The 19,862-nt window shown below is 38.8% G+C and overlaps 1 protein-coding gene across 3 annotated transcripts in view; it reads left to right on the top strand.

Annotated features, from left to right (window-relative positions):
• Positions 1 to 19,862, top strand: part of SPIRE1 (spire type actin nucleation factor 1) — a 286,381-nt gene that overhangs the window by 139,459 nt on the left and 127,060 nt on the right. For all 3 annotated transcript variants that reach the window (XM_037805905.1, XM_037805906.1, XM_037805907.1), the window contains one exon: positions 19,594 to 19,719. In XM_037805905.1, coding sequence (XP_037661833.1) covers positions 19,594 to 19,719 — 126 coding nt within the window. The remainder of the gene's footprint in view (positions 1 to 19,593; positions 19,720 to 19,862) is intronic.

The following is a 19,862-nucleotide window of genomic DNA, read 5'->3' as shown; positions in this document are numbered from 1 at the left end:
TTTTAAGTTACCTTTGTCACAATTGATGAAAGATTATTAAAATTGTATTATCTATCATCCATAATTTATATTAGGTGTATTTTCCCTGTATACTACCATGTTATTAACACCTTACATCAATCTCGTACATTAGTTATAATTCATCAAATATTCTGATATTTGTACTATTAACTGTAGTCCATCATCTATAATAGGGTACACTGTGTTGTACAGTCCTATGTTTTAACTTTTAATTTTTATTCTAATAATGTATACATTCTAAAGTTTCCCCTTTTAACGACATTCCCCTCGTTTCAGTGCTGTTGATTACACTGCCAATAATGTGCTACCATCACTACCATCCATTTCCACACCTTTACCATCAACCAAAATAGAAAGTCCACACAAGTTAAGCATCGTCTCTCCATTCACTAACCCCAGTTTATTTCCTGGTGGCCTGTATTCTAGATTCTGACTCTTTGAGTTCGTTTCTTATAATTAGTTCACAATAATGAGAGCATACACTATTTGTCCTTCATGTCTGCCTTATTTCACTCAACATTGCGGTCGCAGTTGACTCATCTGGGGGGGGGGGTGGCGGCCGGTTGCTAAATCCTAGGCTCTCGGGATTGCTCAGAGGGTACCGGCGGCGGGGGCTCTTTCCCGGAGGCGAGGGCAAGGCGGGGGACTGGGCCCGGTCCCCGGCGGAGGCGTGCAAGGTGTGGAGGGCGGCGAGAAGGAACAGGCGGGACACGTTTCTTTGAGGGTGAAGAAGCCAAGAGAGTTTATTAGGGGAGAGTACAAGCTTATATCGGGCGGTTTAGAGGGCGGGGTAGCTGTAAGGGTTAAAGGCTTGGATTGGTTCTGAGAGGGCGCGGAGGTTGATTGAAAAGGGGCGGGAGTTGCTCCGGTAACGAAGAGGGTGGAGGGTGCGGGTAATGCATGGGGGGGGGCGGTTTTCTCCGGCAAGCCCTCCCCAACGGTTGTACTTTGGGGTGAGGAAATGGGGCCTGCATTCGGCTCCACTTTCTCAGGCCCGGGGGGCCGTGGAGGGCGCTACCACCCGTGCCCCACTACCTTTCCTAGGGGCTGATCAGTTCCCCTGGCCCAGGCCCGCCAAGTTGGAACTCGATAACAGTGTCCCGCAAACATAATATCCTGAAGGTTCATCTATGTTATCTCATGCATCAGGATTTCATTCCTTTTTATGACTGAATAATATTCTATCTTTTGTATATACCACATTTTGTTTATCCATTCATCAGTTGATGGACACTTGGATTGCTTCCGTCTTTTGGCAATTGTGAGTAATGCCACTATGTGCAAGTATCAGTTTGAGTACCTGCATTCAATTCTTCTGAGTGTATACCTAGGGTGAGATTGCTGGGTCATATGGTAATTCTATCCTTAGCTTCCTGAGGAACTTCCAATTTGTCTTCCACAGCAGCTGCATCATGTTACATTCCTACCAGTAACTGATGAGTATTCCTATTTCTCTGCATCCTCTACAACACTTGTAGCTTTCTGATTTTTTGATATTCACCATTCTAGCGGATGTGAAATGATATCTCATTGTGATTTTGGTCTGCACTTCTTTAAAAGCTGGTGATATTAAGCATCTTTTCATGTGTTTCTTGGTCATTTGTGTATCTTCATTAGAGAAAAGTCTATTCAGGTACTGGGCTCATCTTTTTTTAATTCAGTTTTATTGAGATTGTTCACATTCCATACACTCATCCAAAGTGGACAGTCAGTTGCCCAAGGTACCATCAACACAGCTGTGCATCCATCACCACAATTAAATTTTTTTCAATTTTTAGAACATTTTCATTTCTCCAGAAAGGAAAGACAGAAAAAGAAAACTCATATCCTCCCATACCTTTAACCACCCCCCTCCATTACAGATTCATAGTTTTGGTATAGTATATTTGTCACTGTTGATGAAAGAATGTTAAAGTACTACTAACTGTAGTACATAGTTTGCAATATGTATTTTTTTTTCCTATATACCCCTTGTGCTGGTTTGGATGTATTATGTCCCCCAAAATGACATTATCTTTGATGCAGTCTTGTGTGTGCAGGAAATGTATCGGTGTTGATTGGGTTGGAGACTTTCGATTGGATGTTTCTGTAGAGATGTGATCACTCAACTGTGGGTAAGATCTTTCACTGGATAATTTTTATGGAGATGTGGCCCCACCTGTTCAGCATAGGCCTTGATTAGTTTACTGGAGCACTATATAAGCTCAGACAGAAGGAGCAAGCTTGCTACAGCCAAGAGGGACACTTTGAAGAATGCACGGAAGCTTGAGAGAGTAGCTGCAGATGAGAGACTGTTTGAAGATAGCCGTTGAAAGCTCCAGAGAAGCTAAGAGGACAAACACCCCAAGAGCAACTAAGAGTGACATTTTTCACATGACTCAGGAACGTCATTGGAGAAAGCCATTTTGAAACCAGAACTCTGGAGCAAATGCCAGCCATGTGCCTTCCCAACTAACAGAGGTTTTCCAGGCACCATTGGCCATCCTCCAGTGAAGGTCCCCTATTGTTGATGACTTACCTTGGACTTTTATGGCCTTAAGACTGTAACTCTGTAACCAAATAAAACCCCTTTATAAAAGCCTATCCATTTCTGCTATTTTGCATCCGAGCAGCATTAGCAAACTGGAACACCCCTCTATTATTAACTTCTAGTTATAGTGCCATACATTTGTTCTAGTTCATGAAAGAGATTTATAACATTTGTACAGTTAATTATGGACATTGTCCACCACAAGATTCACTGTTTTATACATTCCCATCTTTTAACCTCCAGCTGTCCTTCTGGTGACATACATGACTCTGAGCTTCCCCTTTCCACCACCTTCACACACCATTCAGCACAGTAACGTGCTACCATCACCTCTGTCCATTTCCAAACACTTAAGTTCAACCTAGTTAAGCATTCACATGATAAGCAACTTCTTCCTATTCTTTAGCCTTGTTCTATATCCTGGTAACTTATATTTCTTGTCTAAGAGTTTACATATTATTAGTTCATATTAGTGAGACCATACAATATTTGTCCTTATGTGTCTGACTTATTTCACTCCATATAGCGCCCTCAAGGTTTCATCGTCAACCTTTTTTTTTTAAAGATGGTTTTGTTTACCCACCATACATTCGTTCCTAAGTAAGCGATCGATGCTTCCCTGTATAATCACATATTTTTGCATTCACCACCGTCACCACTATCTATATAAGGACATCTCCATTTCTTCCATAAAGGAGGAGGAAAAGTCAAAGAAGGTAGAAAGACAAAAGAAAAAGAAAAAAAAATTCAGGAAGCAACGAAAGGAAAGATAGAATTAAACTAAAGTAGAATGAAAAACTCAGGCAACATCACCAATGCCAAGAGTCCTATACCCCTCCCTTATGTCCCTCCTTTATAGGCCTTTAGCTTTGGTATATTTCCTTTGTTATACTACAGAAAGAAAAATGCAATGTTTTTGTTAACTATAGTCTAGTTTGCATTGATTGTATTTTTCCCCAATACCACCCCATTTTTAATACCTTGCAAGGTTGACATTTTTGTTCTCCCTCATGTAAAAGCATATTTGTATGTTTTATCACAATTGTTGAGCACTCTAGGTTTCACTGAGTTACACAATCTTAGTCTTTATCTTTCCTCTTTCCTTCTGGTGTCCCACATGCTCCTAACTTCCCCTTTCAGCCATACTCACAGTCGTCTTTGTTCAGTGTACTTATATTGGTGTACTGTCATCACCCAAAATAGTGTTCCAAACCTCTCACTCCTTGCTTTTTCTATCTGTCTTTAGTATTTCCTGTAGCACAGGTGTCTTGTTAACAAACTCTGTCATTGTCTGTTTGTCAGAGAATATTTTAAACTCTCCCTCATATTTGCAGGACAGTTTTGCTGGATATAGGATTCTTGGTTGGTGATTTTTCTCTTTCAGTATCTTAAATATATCACACCACTTGCTTCTTGCCACCATGGTTTCTACTGAGAAATCTGCACATAATCTTATCAAGCTTCCTTTGTATGTGATGGATCGCTTTTCTCTTGCTGCTTTCAGGATTCTCTCTTTGTCTTTGATGTTTGATAATCTGATATTAAGTGTCTCGGCATAAGTCTATTCAGATCTGTTCTGTTTGTGGTATGCTGCACTTCTTGGATCTGTAATTTTATGTCTTTCATAAGAGATGGGGAATTTTCATTGATTATTTCCTCTATTATTGCTTCTGCCCCCTTTCTCTTCTGTTCTCTTTCTGGGATACGCATGACATGTACATTCATGTGCTTCATGTTGTCATTCAGTTCCCTGAGACATTGCTCATATTTTTCCATTCTTTTCCCTATCTGTTCTTTTGTGCATAGGATTTCAGTTGTCTTGTTCTCCAGTTCCTGAGTATTTTCTTGTGCCTCTTGAGATCTGCTGCTGTATGTCTCCATTGTCTTTTTCATCTCTTGTTATGCCTTTCATTTCCATAGATTCTGCCAGTTTTTTTTTCGAACTTTTAAGTTCTACCTTATGTTCAGCCAGTGTTTTCTTTATGTCCTTCATATCTTTTGCCATATCTTCCCTGAACTCATTGATATAGTGTTTTATTTCATTTAGCTTATTTCTTTGAAAATCTTTAATTGATTGTTTTGTTAAAGTGAAACAATATATCAACTGTATCTTAATTGAGGTGTAAGTTTCTTCCTTTGACTGGGCCATATGTTCATTTTTGCTAGTGTAGTTTGTAGTTTTCTGTTGTGTAGGCATCTGGTTTCCTTGGTTACCCCAATCAGATTTTCCCAGACCTGAAGAGGTTCACATCTCAGAATGGAGTCATATTCAGTTGCAAGTTTCCCTGTGGGTATATCTTAGAAGATTGAGAGACTTCCGTGTGAGGTCTCTAGCCGCTGTGCTTTTCCTGACCTGCCCAGCAGGTGGTGCCTGTCAGCCCATCACTCCCAACTGGTGTAAGGAGTTGTGGCCCCTTTAGTTTCTGTTTTCACTATTTTCTCCTAGGCTCTGGGTCTGAGTTCTGAAGGGAAGGCCACCACTAGAGCTGGTCCCCACCTCCTCCTTCTTAGGGAAGATACACCCCTAAGGGAATTATCTTCTGCATTTAAATTGCTCCTTTGTCTCTCTGACTCTGTTATCTCCACCCCTGTCTGGGTCAGAGTGCTGCAAACTGAAAATGGCTGAGGCTCTCTCCAGTGAACCATTCAGGTTGATAAAGACAAAAAAGGAAAGAAAGCCACCTTTCAGAGACAGTCCATGGCCCCCCTAGTTTCACATGGGCCAGAGATAACACCTGGTCTTCTGGGCTCCCTTTCCTGAAGCACAGGAGTTTCCTGGCTCTGTAAGGTCAGTCATCACTAAAAACGTCTGTCTGCTTGTTAGGGCTTTATCTGTGTTTGTAGCTTGTATTCAGCAGTCCACATTTGTTTATTAAAACCCCGTTTCGAGCTGGGCTGAGTTATATTTGCTTGCTCCGAGACAGCTGGTTTCTCCCACAGGGAGGTTTTGCCTCTCAGCCTGCTGTGTGGGTAGGGGGCTCCTGGCACAGTTCCACAGTTTTTACTTACAGATTTTATGCTGCAATCTCAGCCATTCCACCCAATACAGATTGGTGTACAATATGTGGACAGTCACGGTTGTCCCCCAGCCGTTATTCTATTTTATTTACTAATTGTTTCTGGTTGTTTATTAGTTGCTCCAGGTGACTAACTAAGTTCCACTCTTCTCTATGCCTCCATCTTGCTCCTCCTCCCCTGATTTTTGCATGTTGATCTTGTATCCTGCCACTTTGCTGAACTCATTTATTAGCTCTAGTAGGTTTGTTGTAGATTTTTCGGGACTTTTTATATATAGGATCATGTCATCTGCATGTAGTGAAAGGTTTACTTCTTCCTTTACAATGTGGATGCCTTTTATTTCTTTTTCTTGCCTAACTACTCTGGGAAGAACTTCCAGTACAATTTTCTGTAACATTGGTGATAGTGGGCATCCTTGTCCTGTTCCAGATCTTAGAGGGAAGGCTTTCAGTCTTTCACCATTGAGTATGATGTTAGCTATGGATTTTTCATATATGCCCACTATCATGATGAGGAAGTTTCCTTCTACTCTTATGTTTTGAATCGTTTTTTATCAAGAAAGGGTGCTGGATTTTGTCAAATACCTCCTCTACATAGATTGAGATGATCATGTTGTTTTTCCACTTCAATTTGTGAATAAAAAGCAGACAGAGTTTTTGTTTCATCACATAATATCAGTATATACATGCTATTTTGAAAGTCCTTGGGAAAAATTTATGAAGAGTACAGTAGAATGTGACTAAAAACATAATCAGCCAGGAGAGGCTGGTTTAATGTGTTTAATTTTATTATGGCAAATTTCATTCCTACAGATTTTAAGTTTCATTTTCCAGATGCACATACATTACGAACAGCTGAAACTGGAGTCTTTTGTTATTATTTATGTATTAATTTGGTTAAAGTTTAATGGGTTATATTCAAGGCAAGCCAAAATGTTTGGTATTGTCTGCTATTGAATTAAGATCTCTGTCAACATCTGTTAGTTTGGTGAACATTGTTCAGCAGTCAAATAAGACTGACTCTAAAGAAAGAAACTGCAGTTCTCAGTACTTACAGAAAATTGCATTCTCTAATTCTTAAAACTTAGAACTTAAAAATATACTAATTTTCTCACTGGTTCAAGCAGAAATTGGTAACCTAGCTATCCATATGTTGCTGAATTTAGTCAAGAAAAATTTTATGTAGTTCTTTTGTTGTTATTTGTTTCTTTTGATAAATATCTCATTAAATTTAATGGGCAAAAACATTTTTAATTATAGTATAGTTGAATATTCTACTTAGGTTTTTTCAAATAAAATCCTAAGCTTAGAGTGTTTATGAACTGAACATTTTTAAAAACAGATCTGAATTTAAGGAGCTGAGATTAAATTACGAGAAAGTATTCTCTGATATTATTAACAAAGTATCTGTAATATGACAAATTCGGAAGATGTCAGAAGATACAATTTTGATTGTTCCATTTTCCCTACTGTGGTGATAGAATTTGAGCACATTTCCAAAGGGTGGCTTGAATTGCTAAATGCCCTGTAATTTAGACTTTAAACATAAACTGTATTCTCAGTTAATTATGTGTAAGTATTATAAAAAAATTTATGATCTCTTACTGTGTAATATTTTGCCACCAGGTAGGGATAAAGGACTGTATTAATTTCCTAGGGCTGCCATAATTAATTAATACAAATTCCTGTCTTAAAATAACAGAAATTTATTTTCTCACAGTTCTGGAGCCTAGAAGTACCAAATCAAGGTGTCAACAGAGCCATGCTCCTTCCCCATGCTTCTCTTATAGCTTATGTTGGTTGTAGGCACTCTTTGGCATTCTTTAGCTAGTAGAGGCATCACTGCAGGCTCTGCCTCAATCTTCACATACCTTTTTCCCTGGGTGTCTGTGTCCAAATTTCCCTCTTCTTATAGAGACATCAGTCATATTGGATTAGGGCACACTCTAATCCAGTTCAAGTTCATATGGACTAATTGCATCTTCAAAGAACTTATTTTCAAGTAAATTCATATTCACAAGTTCTGCAGGCTCACTTCAATATATCTTTTTAGGGATACAATTTAACTCATAGTAGGGGCCAGTATATAATAAATTGAATTTCTGAGTTATTGGCATACTTCTTTGATTTGAGCAAATAAAGGTTTTCTTGTACTGGGTAAATTGCTTCAAATAATGATGCTTGTTTGTTTGGGGAAAAAAGTTTCAAAATAGTAAGTATCATAAGCAGTATTTTTTTAAGAATGCAATTTTATTGAGATATATTCACACAACATTTAATCCATCCAAAGTATACAGTCAGTGGCTCATGGTCTCATCACTTAGTTGTGCATTCATCACCACAGTCAATTTTAGAACATTTTCATTACTCTGAAAAAATTAAATAAAAAAATATTTTAAAAATTAAAAAGAACACCCAAAGCATCCCATACTCTTTACCCCCCTCTGTTATTTCTATACTTTTTGTGTTTATTTTATTACTCATCTGCTCTTAACTGGATTCAGGGAGTCTCAGTCACAGGGTTTTCACAATCACACAGTCACACTACACAAGCCATATAGTTATATAATCATCATCAAGAATCAAGGCTGCTGGATTACAGTTCAAGAGTTTCAGTTATTTCCTTCTAAGCTATTCTAAAACACTAGAAACTTAAAAGAATATCTATACAATATTTAAGAATAACCTCCAGAATGACCTCTCAACTCTATTTGAAATCTCTTAACCACTGAAATATTTTTGTTTCATTTCTTTTCCCTCTTTTGGTCAAGAAGACATTGTTAATCCCACAATGCCAGGACCAGGCTCATCCCTGGGAGTCATGTCCCATGTTGCCAGGGAGACTTACTCCCCTGGGAGTCATGTTCCTCATAGGGGGGAAGGTAGTGAGTTAATTTGCAGAGTTGGTTTAGAGATACAGGCCACATCTGAACAACAAAAGAGGTTCTCTGGGGTTGACTCTAAGGCATAGTTATAAGTAGGCTTAGCATTGCCATAGGAGAGAGAAGTTTCATAAGGGCAAGCTTTTAGTTCGAGGGTTTGGCTTATTGAATTTGAGCCTGTATTGCTGAAGAAAATAGGAGGAATTCCCCTGGTGGGGAAGTTTAATAGCTCTACATTTCCCCCTAGTTTCTCATGTCTACTTTCAAATACTTTTTGTTTTCTGTCTAAAATATTCTCACATGTATTAGAGTAAGCAGTATTTTTTTTAGCCTTCTGCCTATTCAAAGTTTGCTGCTAATTTCAAGGTTTGTTGAAAATGTATACCAAGATCCTATCCATGCTAATGAAATTCTTAAAAACTTTGTTTCTAACAATGTTATTGTTTCTATACAGGAATCTGGGTAATGAAGTTATCAGATTGACTTTTAAATGATGTTCAAGGTTCTAAGAGTCAATATTGAAACTTTCATTAGAGAGCTAGAAAATATATAAAAAGAATCAAATGAGTATTTGACAACCATAAAAGACAATAGCTGAAAGAAAGCACAGTGGATGGATTTAACAGCAAATTAGAGCCAAAGAGGGAATGAATAAGTGGAATATAGTTGGTAGAAAATATCTATAATAAAGCATGGAGAAACAAAAAGGATAAAGAAATATAGAACAGAGTGTGTACTGGTTTGTATATATTATATCCCCCAGAAAAAGCCATGTTCTTTGATGCAATCTTGTGGGCAGACATATTAGTGGGGATTAAGTTGGAACATTTGGATTAGCTTGTTTCCATGGAAATGCGCCCCACCCAACCGTGGGTGATAACTCTGGATAGTTTCCATGAAGGTGTGGCCCCACCCATTGAGCATGGGCCTTGATTAGTTTACTAGAGCACTATATAAACTCAGACAGAAAGAGCGAGCCTCCTACAGCCAAGAGGGACACTTTGAAGAATTCACAGAAGCTGAGAGGGTAGCTGCAGATGAGAGACAGTTTGAAGACGGCTGTTGAAAACAGACTCTTGCTCTGGGGAAGCTAAGAGAGGACAAACACCCCAAGCGCAACTAAGAGTGACATTTTTGAGGAACTGCAGCCTAGAGAGGAACATCCTGGGAGAAAGCCATTTTGAAATGCAGCCTAGGAGCAATCAGAAGCCAGCCACGTGCCTTCCCAGCTAACAGACGTTTTCCAGACACCATTGGCCATCCTCCAATGAAAGTACCCGATTGCTGATATGTTATCTTGGACACTTTATGGCCTTAAGACTGTAACTGTGTAACCAAATAACCCCCCTTTATAAGAGCGAATCCATTTCTGGTGTTTTGCATTCCAGCAGCATTAGCAAACTAGAACAGATTTTGGTACCAGAGAAGTGGGGTGCTGGTGCTGCTGAGTTTGCAAATACCAAACATGTTGGAACGGCTTTTTAAATGGGTTAGGGGAAGGTTCTGGAAGAATTGTGAGGAGCTTGATAGAAAAGGCCTAAACTGCTTTGAAGAGACTGTTGGTGGAAATATGGACTCTAAAGATACTTCTGATGAGGCCTTGAACAGAAATGTTGAATGTGTCTTTGCAAACTGGAAGAATGGCGATCCTTGTTTTAAAGTGGCAGAGAATTTGGCAAAATTGAGTCCTGGTGTTGGATGGAAGGCAGAATTTGAAAGCTACAACCTGGAATATTTAGCTGATGAGATCTCCAAGGAAAATATAGAAGAAGTAGCCTGGCTTTTACTTGCAGCTTATAGTAAGATGCAAGAGGACAGAGATAGCTGAGAACTGAACTCTTGGTTTCAAAGAAACCAGAAATTAATGGCATGAAAAACTCCGGGCTTCCAAGGGGTGAAACCCCAGAAGCTGCAGCCCAACATGAGGATGTAACCAAACATGGAACCCAGTCGCCATTTCAGTACAAGCCAAGATTGGAGAAGGAGTTAAGCAGAACGGATTTGTGGAAAGTCCTGTTGTCTGACGGCTTTGACCCCTGTGTTTTTCATGCAAAGCCAACAGAATTTTTGCAAGTTCTCTACAGATGAGAGCCACTGCTGGTCAGGACTGGAGGACACAGAAAAGGAACAAACTGAAGAAAAAATGTCTTCAAAGACAGAGCAATGGAGGTTGAGGTCTGGAGTCAAGAGGTCTCGGGCTGGGAGAGCGGAGTGGCCCACAGGCATGGAAAGGGTGAGTTTGCCCCAGAGGTCAAGGGTGGGCCTCCCACCTCGATGTTCAGGAAAGGTGTTGCCACCTCAGGCCTCAAAGAGGGTGGAGCACATTCCCAGGGGACTGGGGAGAGCCTGGCCATCACCCCACTGTTCTGAAGGGGTTGAATGTGCCCCGGAGATGGAAGAGAATCCAGGTGCTGCCCTGATGTTTGGGGAGGGTGGGGCTGAGAAGGTGGTCTCCGCAATGTGTGGATATATTGGAGCACTCACCCCAGCGTTTGGAGAGGAAAGGGCTGCCACAAGGGCCCTTAGGAAGGGTTAGACTCCCACTCTTTCAAGCCTCAAGGATGCAACATCCTTCTGTAAATGATTCTCAGACTTTGAAATCTAATGGAGTTTGCCCTGTGGGATTTAGCAACTATTTTGGTCCTGTTAACCCTGTTTTCCTTTCAGTTTCTCCTTATGTCAATGGGAATGTTTACCCTATGACTGTCCCTCCTTTGTTTATTGGAAGCAGATAACTTATTCTAATTTTCTACAGGTACAGAGCCAGAGGGGAGTTATGCCTTAGGACCAACCGCGTCTTTAATTGATTTTGAAGGGATCTTGTACTTAACCATTATTACTGAAATGATTTAAGTTTCTGTGATATTGTGATGGGATGAATGTATTTTGTATATGGAAAAATCGTGTTTTTCTGGGGTCCAGGGGGTGGAATGTACTGGTTTGTGTATATTTCCCCCAGAAAAAGCCATGTTCTTTGATGCAATCTTGTGGGCAGACATATTAGTGGGGATTAAGTTGGAACATTTGGATTAGCTTATTTCCATGGAAATGCACCCCACCCAACCGTGGGTGATAACTCTGATTGGATAGTTTCCATGAAGGTGTGGCCCCACCCATTGAGCATGGGCCTTGATTAGTTTACTGGAGCACTATATAAGCTCAGACAGAAAGAGCGAGCCTCCTACAGCCAAGAGGGACACTTTGAAGAATGCACAGAAGCTGAGAGAGTAGCTGCAGATGAGAGACAGTTTGAAGATGGCCATTGAAAGCAGACTCTTGCTCCAGAGAAGCTAAGAGAGGACAAATGCCCCAAGCGCAACTAAGAGTGACATTTTTGAGGATCTGCAGCCTAGAGAGGAACATCCTGGGAGAAAACCATTTTGAAACCAGAACTTTGGAGCAGATGCCAGCCATGTGCCTTCCCAGGTAACAGAGATTTTCCGGACACCACTGGCCATCCTCCAGTGAAGGTACCTGATTGCTGATGTGTGATCTTGGACACTTTATGGCCTTAAGATTGTAACTGTGTAACCAAATAAACCCCCTTTATAAAAGCCAATCCGTTTCTGGTGTTTTGCATTCAGGCAGTATTAGCAAACTAGAACACAGGGTAAGATCAGAAGAAAGTTTGTGTAACTGATGTCCTAGAAGGAAAGCAAAGAAGATGGAGAACAGAAGCAGTATTTTAAAATATGCTGACTGGGAGTTTTCCAAAACTGATAAAAACACCAATTCAAGATTCAAGAATATCCACAAACCACGAGCATGATAAATAAAGTGAAAAATGCATCTATTTTCATTTTAGTAAAACCACTAAAAGCCACAGACAAACAAAATATTGAAATCATTCAGGGGGATAAATGGCATCAATTAGAATACAACTCAACAGAAGCAATGGAAGCTAAAAAACACAGGTGTGGTATCATCAAAGTACTAATATAGAACCTAGAATTCTTTACCTAGTGAAATATATTCCAAAAATAAAGTTTTCTTTCTGAAAAACTTCTGTTCACCCTGCTGCTGGAGGTCCTAACCAGTGCAATATCGTAAGAAGGAAATTAAAGTTATAAAGATTGAGAAGGAAGAAATACAACTATAGTCATTCATAAATGACATGATTATGTAGAGAATACAAAGGCATCTACAGATTATCTTTCAGAATTAGTAAGTGATTTTAGCAAGGTCATTAAATACAAGGTCAGTATATAAAATCAGTTATTTCTGAATCCTAGGAACAAAAATTTAGGAAATATTAAAATTAAAATATGAAATTATATATAATAAAAATATGTATAATCATATATACACATAATAAAAATAGCATCCCAAACAACCACATACCTAGGAATAAATCTAAACAAAGTCATGTAAAACGTCTACCCAGAAAACTATAGAATATTATTGAGGTAATAATAATAAAGAAGATCTAAACAAATTGAGACATACCAGTTCTCCCCAAAGGATGCTTGCAGCCCAAGTAGAAATCCCTACAGATTTTTCTCTGGAAATTGATAACCTCTCCTAAAATGGAAATGAAAAATGCAAGAGTAACAAAGTACTTATAATGAGAGGGTCTTTGTGGAGGGGGGAGAGACTTTAGTAGATATCAAGACTTAAAAAGTTACAATATTGAGATAGGGCACAAGGACTGACGAGTAGACTGGTGGAATAAAAGGCAAAGTCCAGAAATAGATCCATGCGTTTTTGGACTCTTGGTTTATGATGAAGCCGTCACAGCAGAGCAGTAGCAAAAGACCTTTTTTGTTCTTGTTGTTAATGGTGCCAGGTCAGTTGAATTTCCACATGGAGAAAAATGTAATGATTCCTGCCTCACACCATATTCAAAATTCAATTTGTGGTTATTATAAGTTGTAGTAATTACTGAGAAAAAAAAATGAACCGAGTGTGTAATAAAGAACAACAACGAGGAATTAAGGGGTGCAGAATGCATTTTTAAAAGGGTAAGCTGGGAAGGGGACATTTAAATTAATAGCTGTAGAGTGAAGAATCAGCAAAGAGATTGGCATATTTTAAAAAAAAGAGTCATGGGTTACCAAACAATAGACATTTCTACAAAGAACATACAAGCATACCTCGTTTTATTGTGCTTCGTCAAAGTTCAGTTGGCCATAGATGTATGGGTTTATTTCTCAACTCTAAATTATTTTCCATCTGTCTAGATGTCTATAACACTGTTCCACACTGCTTTTGTTACCATAGCTTTGTAATAAATTTTGAAATTGGGAAGCTTGAGTCCTGTAACTTTGTTCTTCTTTTTCAGGATTGTTTGGCTCTTTGAGACCCCTTGCAATTCTACATGAATTTTAGGATTAGTGTTTCCAGGGATTGCATGTAATTTTTTTTTTAATTTTTTTTAAATTTTTATTTTGAAATAAATACAAACTTACAGGAACAGTTGCAAAAATAATACAAACCCCACACAGAACTCCAGCATATACCAACCCCCCTCCACCGATACCCCAATCTACCAACTTTAATATTTTGTCACTTTACCATTTCTTTATTTCCTCTCTCCCTCCCTCCCTCCCTCCCTGTCTATCATCTATCATCTGTTGCTCTGTCCTCTGAACATATGAGAGCAAGTTGCACACATCCTTGAACAAATAATATAATTCACATATACATTTCCTAGGAACAAGAATATTCATTTATGTAATCACATTAAGTGTAGTTAAGAAGTTCAAGAAATTTAACATTGATATAAAGTTTACATTCTATATTTCATTTTCTTCTTATGTCCCAATTGTGGCCTTTTGAGCCTTTTCTCCTGTATTCTTAGATCTCGTCCAGGATCATCTATGGCATTTAATTGTCATTATCTATTTAGACTGTCTTTTTTTTCAATTGTGGAAACATATAGAGAATATAAATCTTCCCATTCCAGCCCTTCCCAGGCATTCCATTAGTGGGATTAATCACATTCACAATGTTGCAATGCCGTCACCTTCCCACCATCCATTATTAGAAATTTCCCTTCACCCCAAACAGAAACGCTACACTCATTTCTTATTAACTCCTCATTGCCCTTTCCCCCACTTCTCGTAACCCATACTCTGCTTTTCATCTCTGTGATCATATTCTCCGATACTTGCTTTGTGTTTACTGTGGGGCTTAAATTTAACATCTTAAGTGTATAATGATCTTGTTTTCTTTGATACCAACTTAACTTCAATAGGACACATAAACTTTGTTCCTATACTTTTCCATTCCCCCACCTTTATGTAGTTCTTGTCAAAAATTACATATTTTACATTGAGTCCAATACCACTGATTTATCATTACAGTTTATGTATTTTAGATCCTATAGGAAGTAAACAGTGGAGTTACAAATGAAAAATACAGTAGTATTGGTATTTATATTTACCATGTGATCGTTACTGGAAATCTTTCTTTCTTCATGTGGTTTCAGTCAATTGTTTAGTGTCCCTTCCTTTCAGTCTGCACAGTTCCCTTTAGCATTTCTTATAGGACTGATTACTAGCGATGAAGTCCCTCAGCTTTTGATTATCTGGGAATTTTTTCATCTCCCCCTCATTTTTAACCTCCAGGTGTTTGTGAATTTTCTAAGTCTCTGATGGTTATTGACTTCTATTTGTATTCCATTATGGTCAGAGAATGTGCTTTGAATAAATTCAATTTTTTTAAATTTATTGAGGCTTGTTTTATGTCCCAGCCTATGGTCTATTCTGGAGAAAGTTCACTAGAGAAGAATGTGTATCCTGGTGATAGTGGGTGTAAAGTTCTATATATGTGTGTTAAATTTCTCTATATCTCTCTCTCCTTTCTTTGTTTCTCTGTTGGTAGGGCTCCCTTTAGTATCTGAAGCAGGATAGGTCTTTTATTAGCAAAATCTCTCAGCATTTGTTTGTGAAAAATTTAAGCTCTCCCTCAAATTTGAAGGAGAGTTTTGCTGGATGAAGTATTCTTGGTTGGAAATTTTTCTCTTTTAGAATTTTAAATATGTCATGCCACTTCCTTCTCGCCTCCATTGTGGCCACTGAGTAGTCACAACTTAGTCTTATGTTATTTCATTTGTACGTGGTGAATTGCTTTTCTCTTGCTGCTTTCAGAACTTGCTCCTTCTCTTCAGTATTTGGCAGTCTGATCAGAATATGTCTTGGAGTGGGTTTATTTGGATTTATTCTATTTGGAGTTCGCTGGGCATTTATGCTTTGTGTATTTATATTGTGTAGAAGGTTGGGGAAGTTTTCCCCAACAATTTCTTTGAATACTCTTTCTAGACCTTTACCCTTCTCTTCCCCTTCTGGGATACCAATGAGTCTTAAATTTGGATGTTTTATTTTATCTATCATATCCCTGAGATCCATTTCTATTTTTTCGATTTTTTCCCCATTGTTTCTTTTGTTCTTTCATTTTTCTTTCTGTGGTTCTCGAGGTTGCTGAGTCATTCAGCTTCCTCTAAGTCTTGTACTATGAGTATCCAGAATCTTTTTAATTTGGTCAACAGTTTCTTTTATTTCCATAAGACCTTCTATTTTTTTTATTTACTCTTGCAATTGCTTCTTTATGCTCTTCTAGGGTCTTCTTCATGTCCTTTATATCCTGTGCCATGCTCTCATTGTTTGTCTTTAGTTCTTTGATTAATTGCTCCAAGTACTGTGTCTCCTCTGATCTTTTGATTTGGGTGTTTGGGTTTGGGTTATCCATATCGTCTGGTTTTTTCATATGCTTTAAAATTTTCTGTTGTTTTTGGCCTCTTGGCATTTGCTTTACTTGATAGGGTTCTTTTAGGATATGAAGGATTATTCAGATACCAGTCTCTAATTTGTCAGATCTACAGTTTGGTGGCCTACACTTTCTCTTACTAAACAGCAGATGGCATCCACGAGTCACCTATTCCCCTCAAGTCAGTTCTCCCCACCTTTGTCTTTGTTGTGTGTGGGGGTCTGGTTCTTGTGGGGTCCAATTGGTGCACCAAGTTTGGGTGTGTTGTTGGTGCTGTCTGCCCTGAATGTGGGGCATGTGTCTGGGTGGTTAGGGAGGCAGGGCAGCTTTAATAATCAAACCTCCCAGGTGTTCCTGGAGATTTAAGGCTGTTGCTAGAGTCTAAACCTTCATTTCAGTCTTGCCACAGATTGTCTCTGCCATTGACCCACAAGTCCTTGTTATTGGTGTAGGGTCCCTGGGATTTCCAGGTAGGTTCCTCTTCCCATCCGTGCCCTTCCAGCGCCTCTGCCAAGGGAGGGCTGTGCCACGTCACAAGTGCATGCCATCCCTCAAGGGACACCCCAGGCTGCCAGGCCATGCAGGGGCACTCCCAGCCTGTTGTAAAGACGGCTGAATGGGGCCTGTTAATTTCCCCCGTTTCGCACAGCACCGCCGTCCCAGCTCCCAGCTCCAGGACATCCAGCCGTTGGCGCTCGAAAGGCTGTTGTCCATACCCAACACCATGGTGTGTGTGCGGTGCTGCCGGAAACACCCCCTGCCTCATCGGGTCCCCTGGTGCAGCTCTGGGCTATGGCTCCAGCGCCGGGCAGGAGCGTTCCCAGCCCACCGGGACGATGGCTGCAAGGGGTGCGGTTCTTGTCCCCCCCTTGGCTAACTTCTGCCCACCCCTGCCCTGAGACAGCTAGCAGTGGGTGTGTGAAAGGCTATCTTCCACGCCATATATTGAGACATTCACACAGCCCTTGCCTGCCGCGCTTCACTGTGTGATTCTCGCTGCCGTATCTGCAGCTGCTTTGGGGTTTTTTAAAAAAGAACTAGTCCGCCTCCAAACGCCAACCCATGTTTTCCCCACACCACAGCATGGTTGCTGGACTTTCAGCCAGCTCACTTACTCGTTTTAGAACACAGACTCCTGGTTTCACCAAGTGCATGGTACCTGTGGATTTAGCAGACCTTGTCCAGCTGTTGCATCACTGGAACTGGTGTTCTGGGTCACTTTCTGGCCTCTATCTAGTATTTTTCATGGAGGTGTTTTTTTTGCCCTGTCTCTCCTAGCCACCATCTTAGGTTCTTTCTGCATTTAATTTTTAGATCACTTGGAGATTATTGCCATCTTAAAAAAATTAAATCTTCCAATGTGGACCTGGATGGCATTCCATTTCTTTAGAGTGCCTTTAATTTCTTTCAGAAATGTCTTGTAGTTTTCAATATGCAAGTCTCAGACCTCTTTGGTTAAATTTATTCCTAAATGTTCTTTTGGATGTTATTGTAAATGGATTTTTTCTCTTAATTTCATTTTTGTATTATTCAGTTGCTAGTATATAGACATACAACTGACTTTTGTGTATTGATCTTGTATCCTGCAACTTTGCTGAAATTATTTATTAACTTTAATAGATTTTTGTAAGTTCTGTAGGATTTTCTGCATATAAGATCATATTATCTGTGTTTTTAAAAACATTTTTAGCCCTAGTTATTAACTTTACACCAGTGTTTTTCAGATTGTCAGTCATAGCCTGTTAATAGGTTGTGAAATCATTTGTCCATCCAAGTTTTGTTTCATGAAACTTTTGTGTATATAATATATACATATGTATGAGTTTGAGTCCTTATATACCTTCCTGTGAGTTACAATAGAAAATTTTGAAAGCCATTATTTATGCCATTTTTTACATCATGTAATTGGAATATAAAATTATGGGATTAGTTAGAGAAAGTTGAAATCTTAGAAGTTGCCTTTCCTTACCTCAAAAATGAAAATTTTATATTGGAAGCTGTTTTCAGGGTAAAAATAAAATTGAGCACAAAGACACTCTGTGTACTGGTAGCTCTGTGATTAATAAATAAGGTTGTGAGATTTTTGTTTTTCAAGATTCTGATTAATCAATTCTTAGCCTGTTAGGGATTGTGGAAAATAACAGCCACATTATGGAAATGTTACAAAACTACAAAGGTATCTATTACTCTTCAGTAGGTAGAAATTAAAATGTAATAAAATGTATGTTTTCAGAAATTATATTGATGTTAAATTTACAGCATATAGTAAAGGATAAGGGAGAATTTATAGCTTTTTAATGCAAATGAAACAATTATATATGAATAAAATTATTCCCATGCACTAGACTCTTGATAGGATGTCTTTCCAATCTAATAAGTGGCAGTATACTTTTTATCTAAATCATGCATGGTGTTAAATTGCATCTTTTTGTCACAAGTAGTTTTGTGGGGATTGTGGGCTATCTGTTAATAAGGACGTTAGAACTGTACGCATCAGCAGTGGACTCATGCTGCCCTCAGCCCTCCTTCCGCCACTGCAGTTCCCCATCTGTGGATGAGACAGCTCTCCTCTGGTTCACATGTTTTCCTGACCTTCTTTCTACTACACCACAAAATTCAAATTTGATTACACTGTATCTGAATTCTCCTTTCCCTTGTGTTAACTGCATGACTGTGGACAAGTCACTTAACTTCTCTTAGCCTGAGTTTCCTTTTCTATAAAATGGGGACAATTCAGGGTTAGTTCGAGGAATAACTGATATTATGCTATATATATGTATGCCATGTCAAATAGAGTGTATACTCGATATAACTGTAAAAATACTGGGATTATGAGTCCACTTATATAAAATATCTAGATTAAGCAAATTCATGGAGACAAAACAATAGGTTAGAGATTATCAGGGACTGGGGGAAGGGGGAATGGGGAGTTATTGTTTAATGCATATAGTTTCTGTTTAGGGTTATGAAAAAGTTTGGTAATGGATGGTGGTGATGGTAGTACAATATCGTGAATGTATTTAATGCCACTGAACTGTTCACTTAAAGATAGTTAAAACTGCAGATTTTATGTTATATATATATTACCACAATTGAATTAAAAAATCCTGGATTAGGATAGATACTCAATAAATGGTAGTTGCTTTCCTGTTCCCAATCCAAACTTTGACATGTGTTCTGTCCTTTTCAAATAGCAGTTAACTAGATCCTGTTAGTTCCTCAGTCCTGTTGAATGGACCACTTCCCCATGTAATTGTGTAGACTTTACAGTTACTCTTCTGATGCATTAAGCATTGGATGAGAGGAATTTCCTCTCTATCTGATGTGAAAATGTGGATATTTTCTGGGTGTGTCTGTTTTTAAGGTACCAAAAAAAAAAAGAAAAAACCACAAAATTATAAATAAACACTATGATTGTTTTTTTCCTTTTCTGTAGTTATGTGCTGCTCATCTCCCCACTGAATCAGAGGCACCAAATCATTACCAGGCAGTATGTCGAGCACTATTTGCAGAAACAATGGAGCTGCATACATTTCTGACTAAAATTAAGAGTGCAAAGGAGGTAAGTGGTATTGCTTTGATATGTGTTGGCATTGTGAAAGATAAACCTGTACCTTCAGTGTTGTCCATTATATTATTTTAAGTGCTGAAAATCATGTAGGAAAGAAGGAACTTAAGCAAAACTAAATCTTTTATTTAAAATAT

Source organism: Choloepus didactylus, chromosome 16 (assembly GCF_015220235.1).
Source record: "Choloepus didactylus isolate mChoDid1 chromosome 16, mChoDid1.pri, whole genome shotgun sequence".
Taxonomy (NCBI): Eukaryota; Metazoa; Chordata; class Mammalia; order Pilosa; family Megalonychidae; genus Choloepus; species Choloepus didactylus.
The sequence above is the reverse complement of the archived record's forward strand: the minus strand, read 5'-3'. Positions and strand labels throughout refer to the sequence as shown.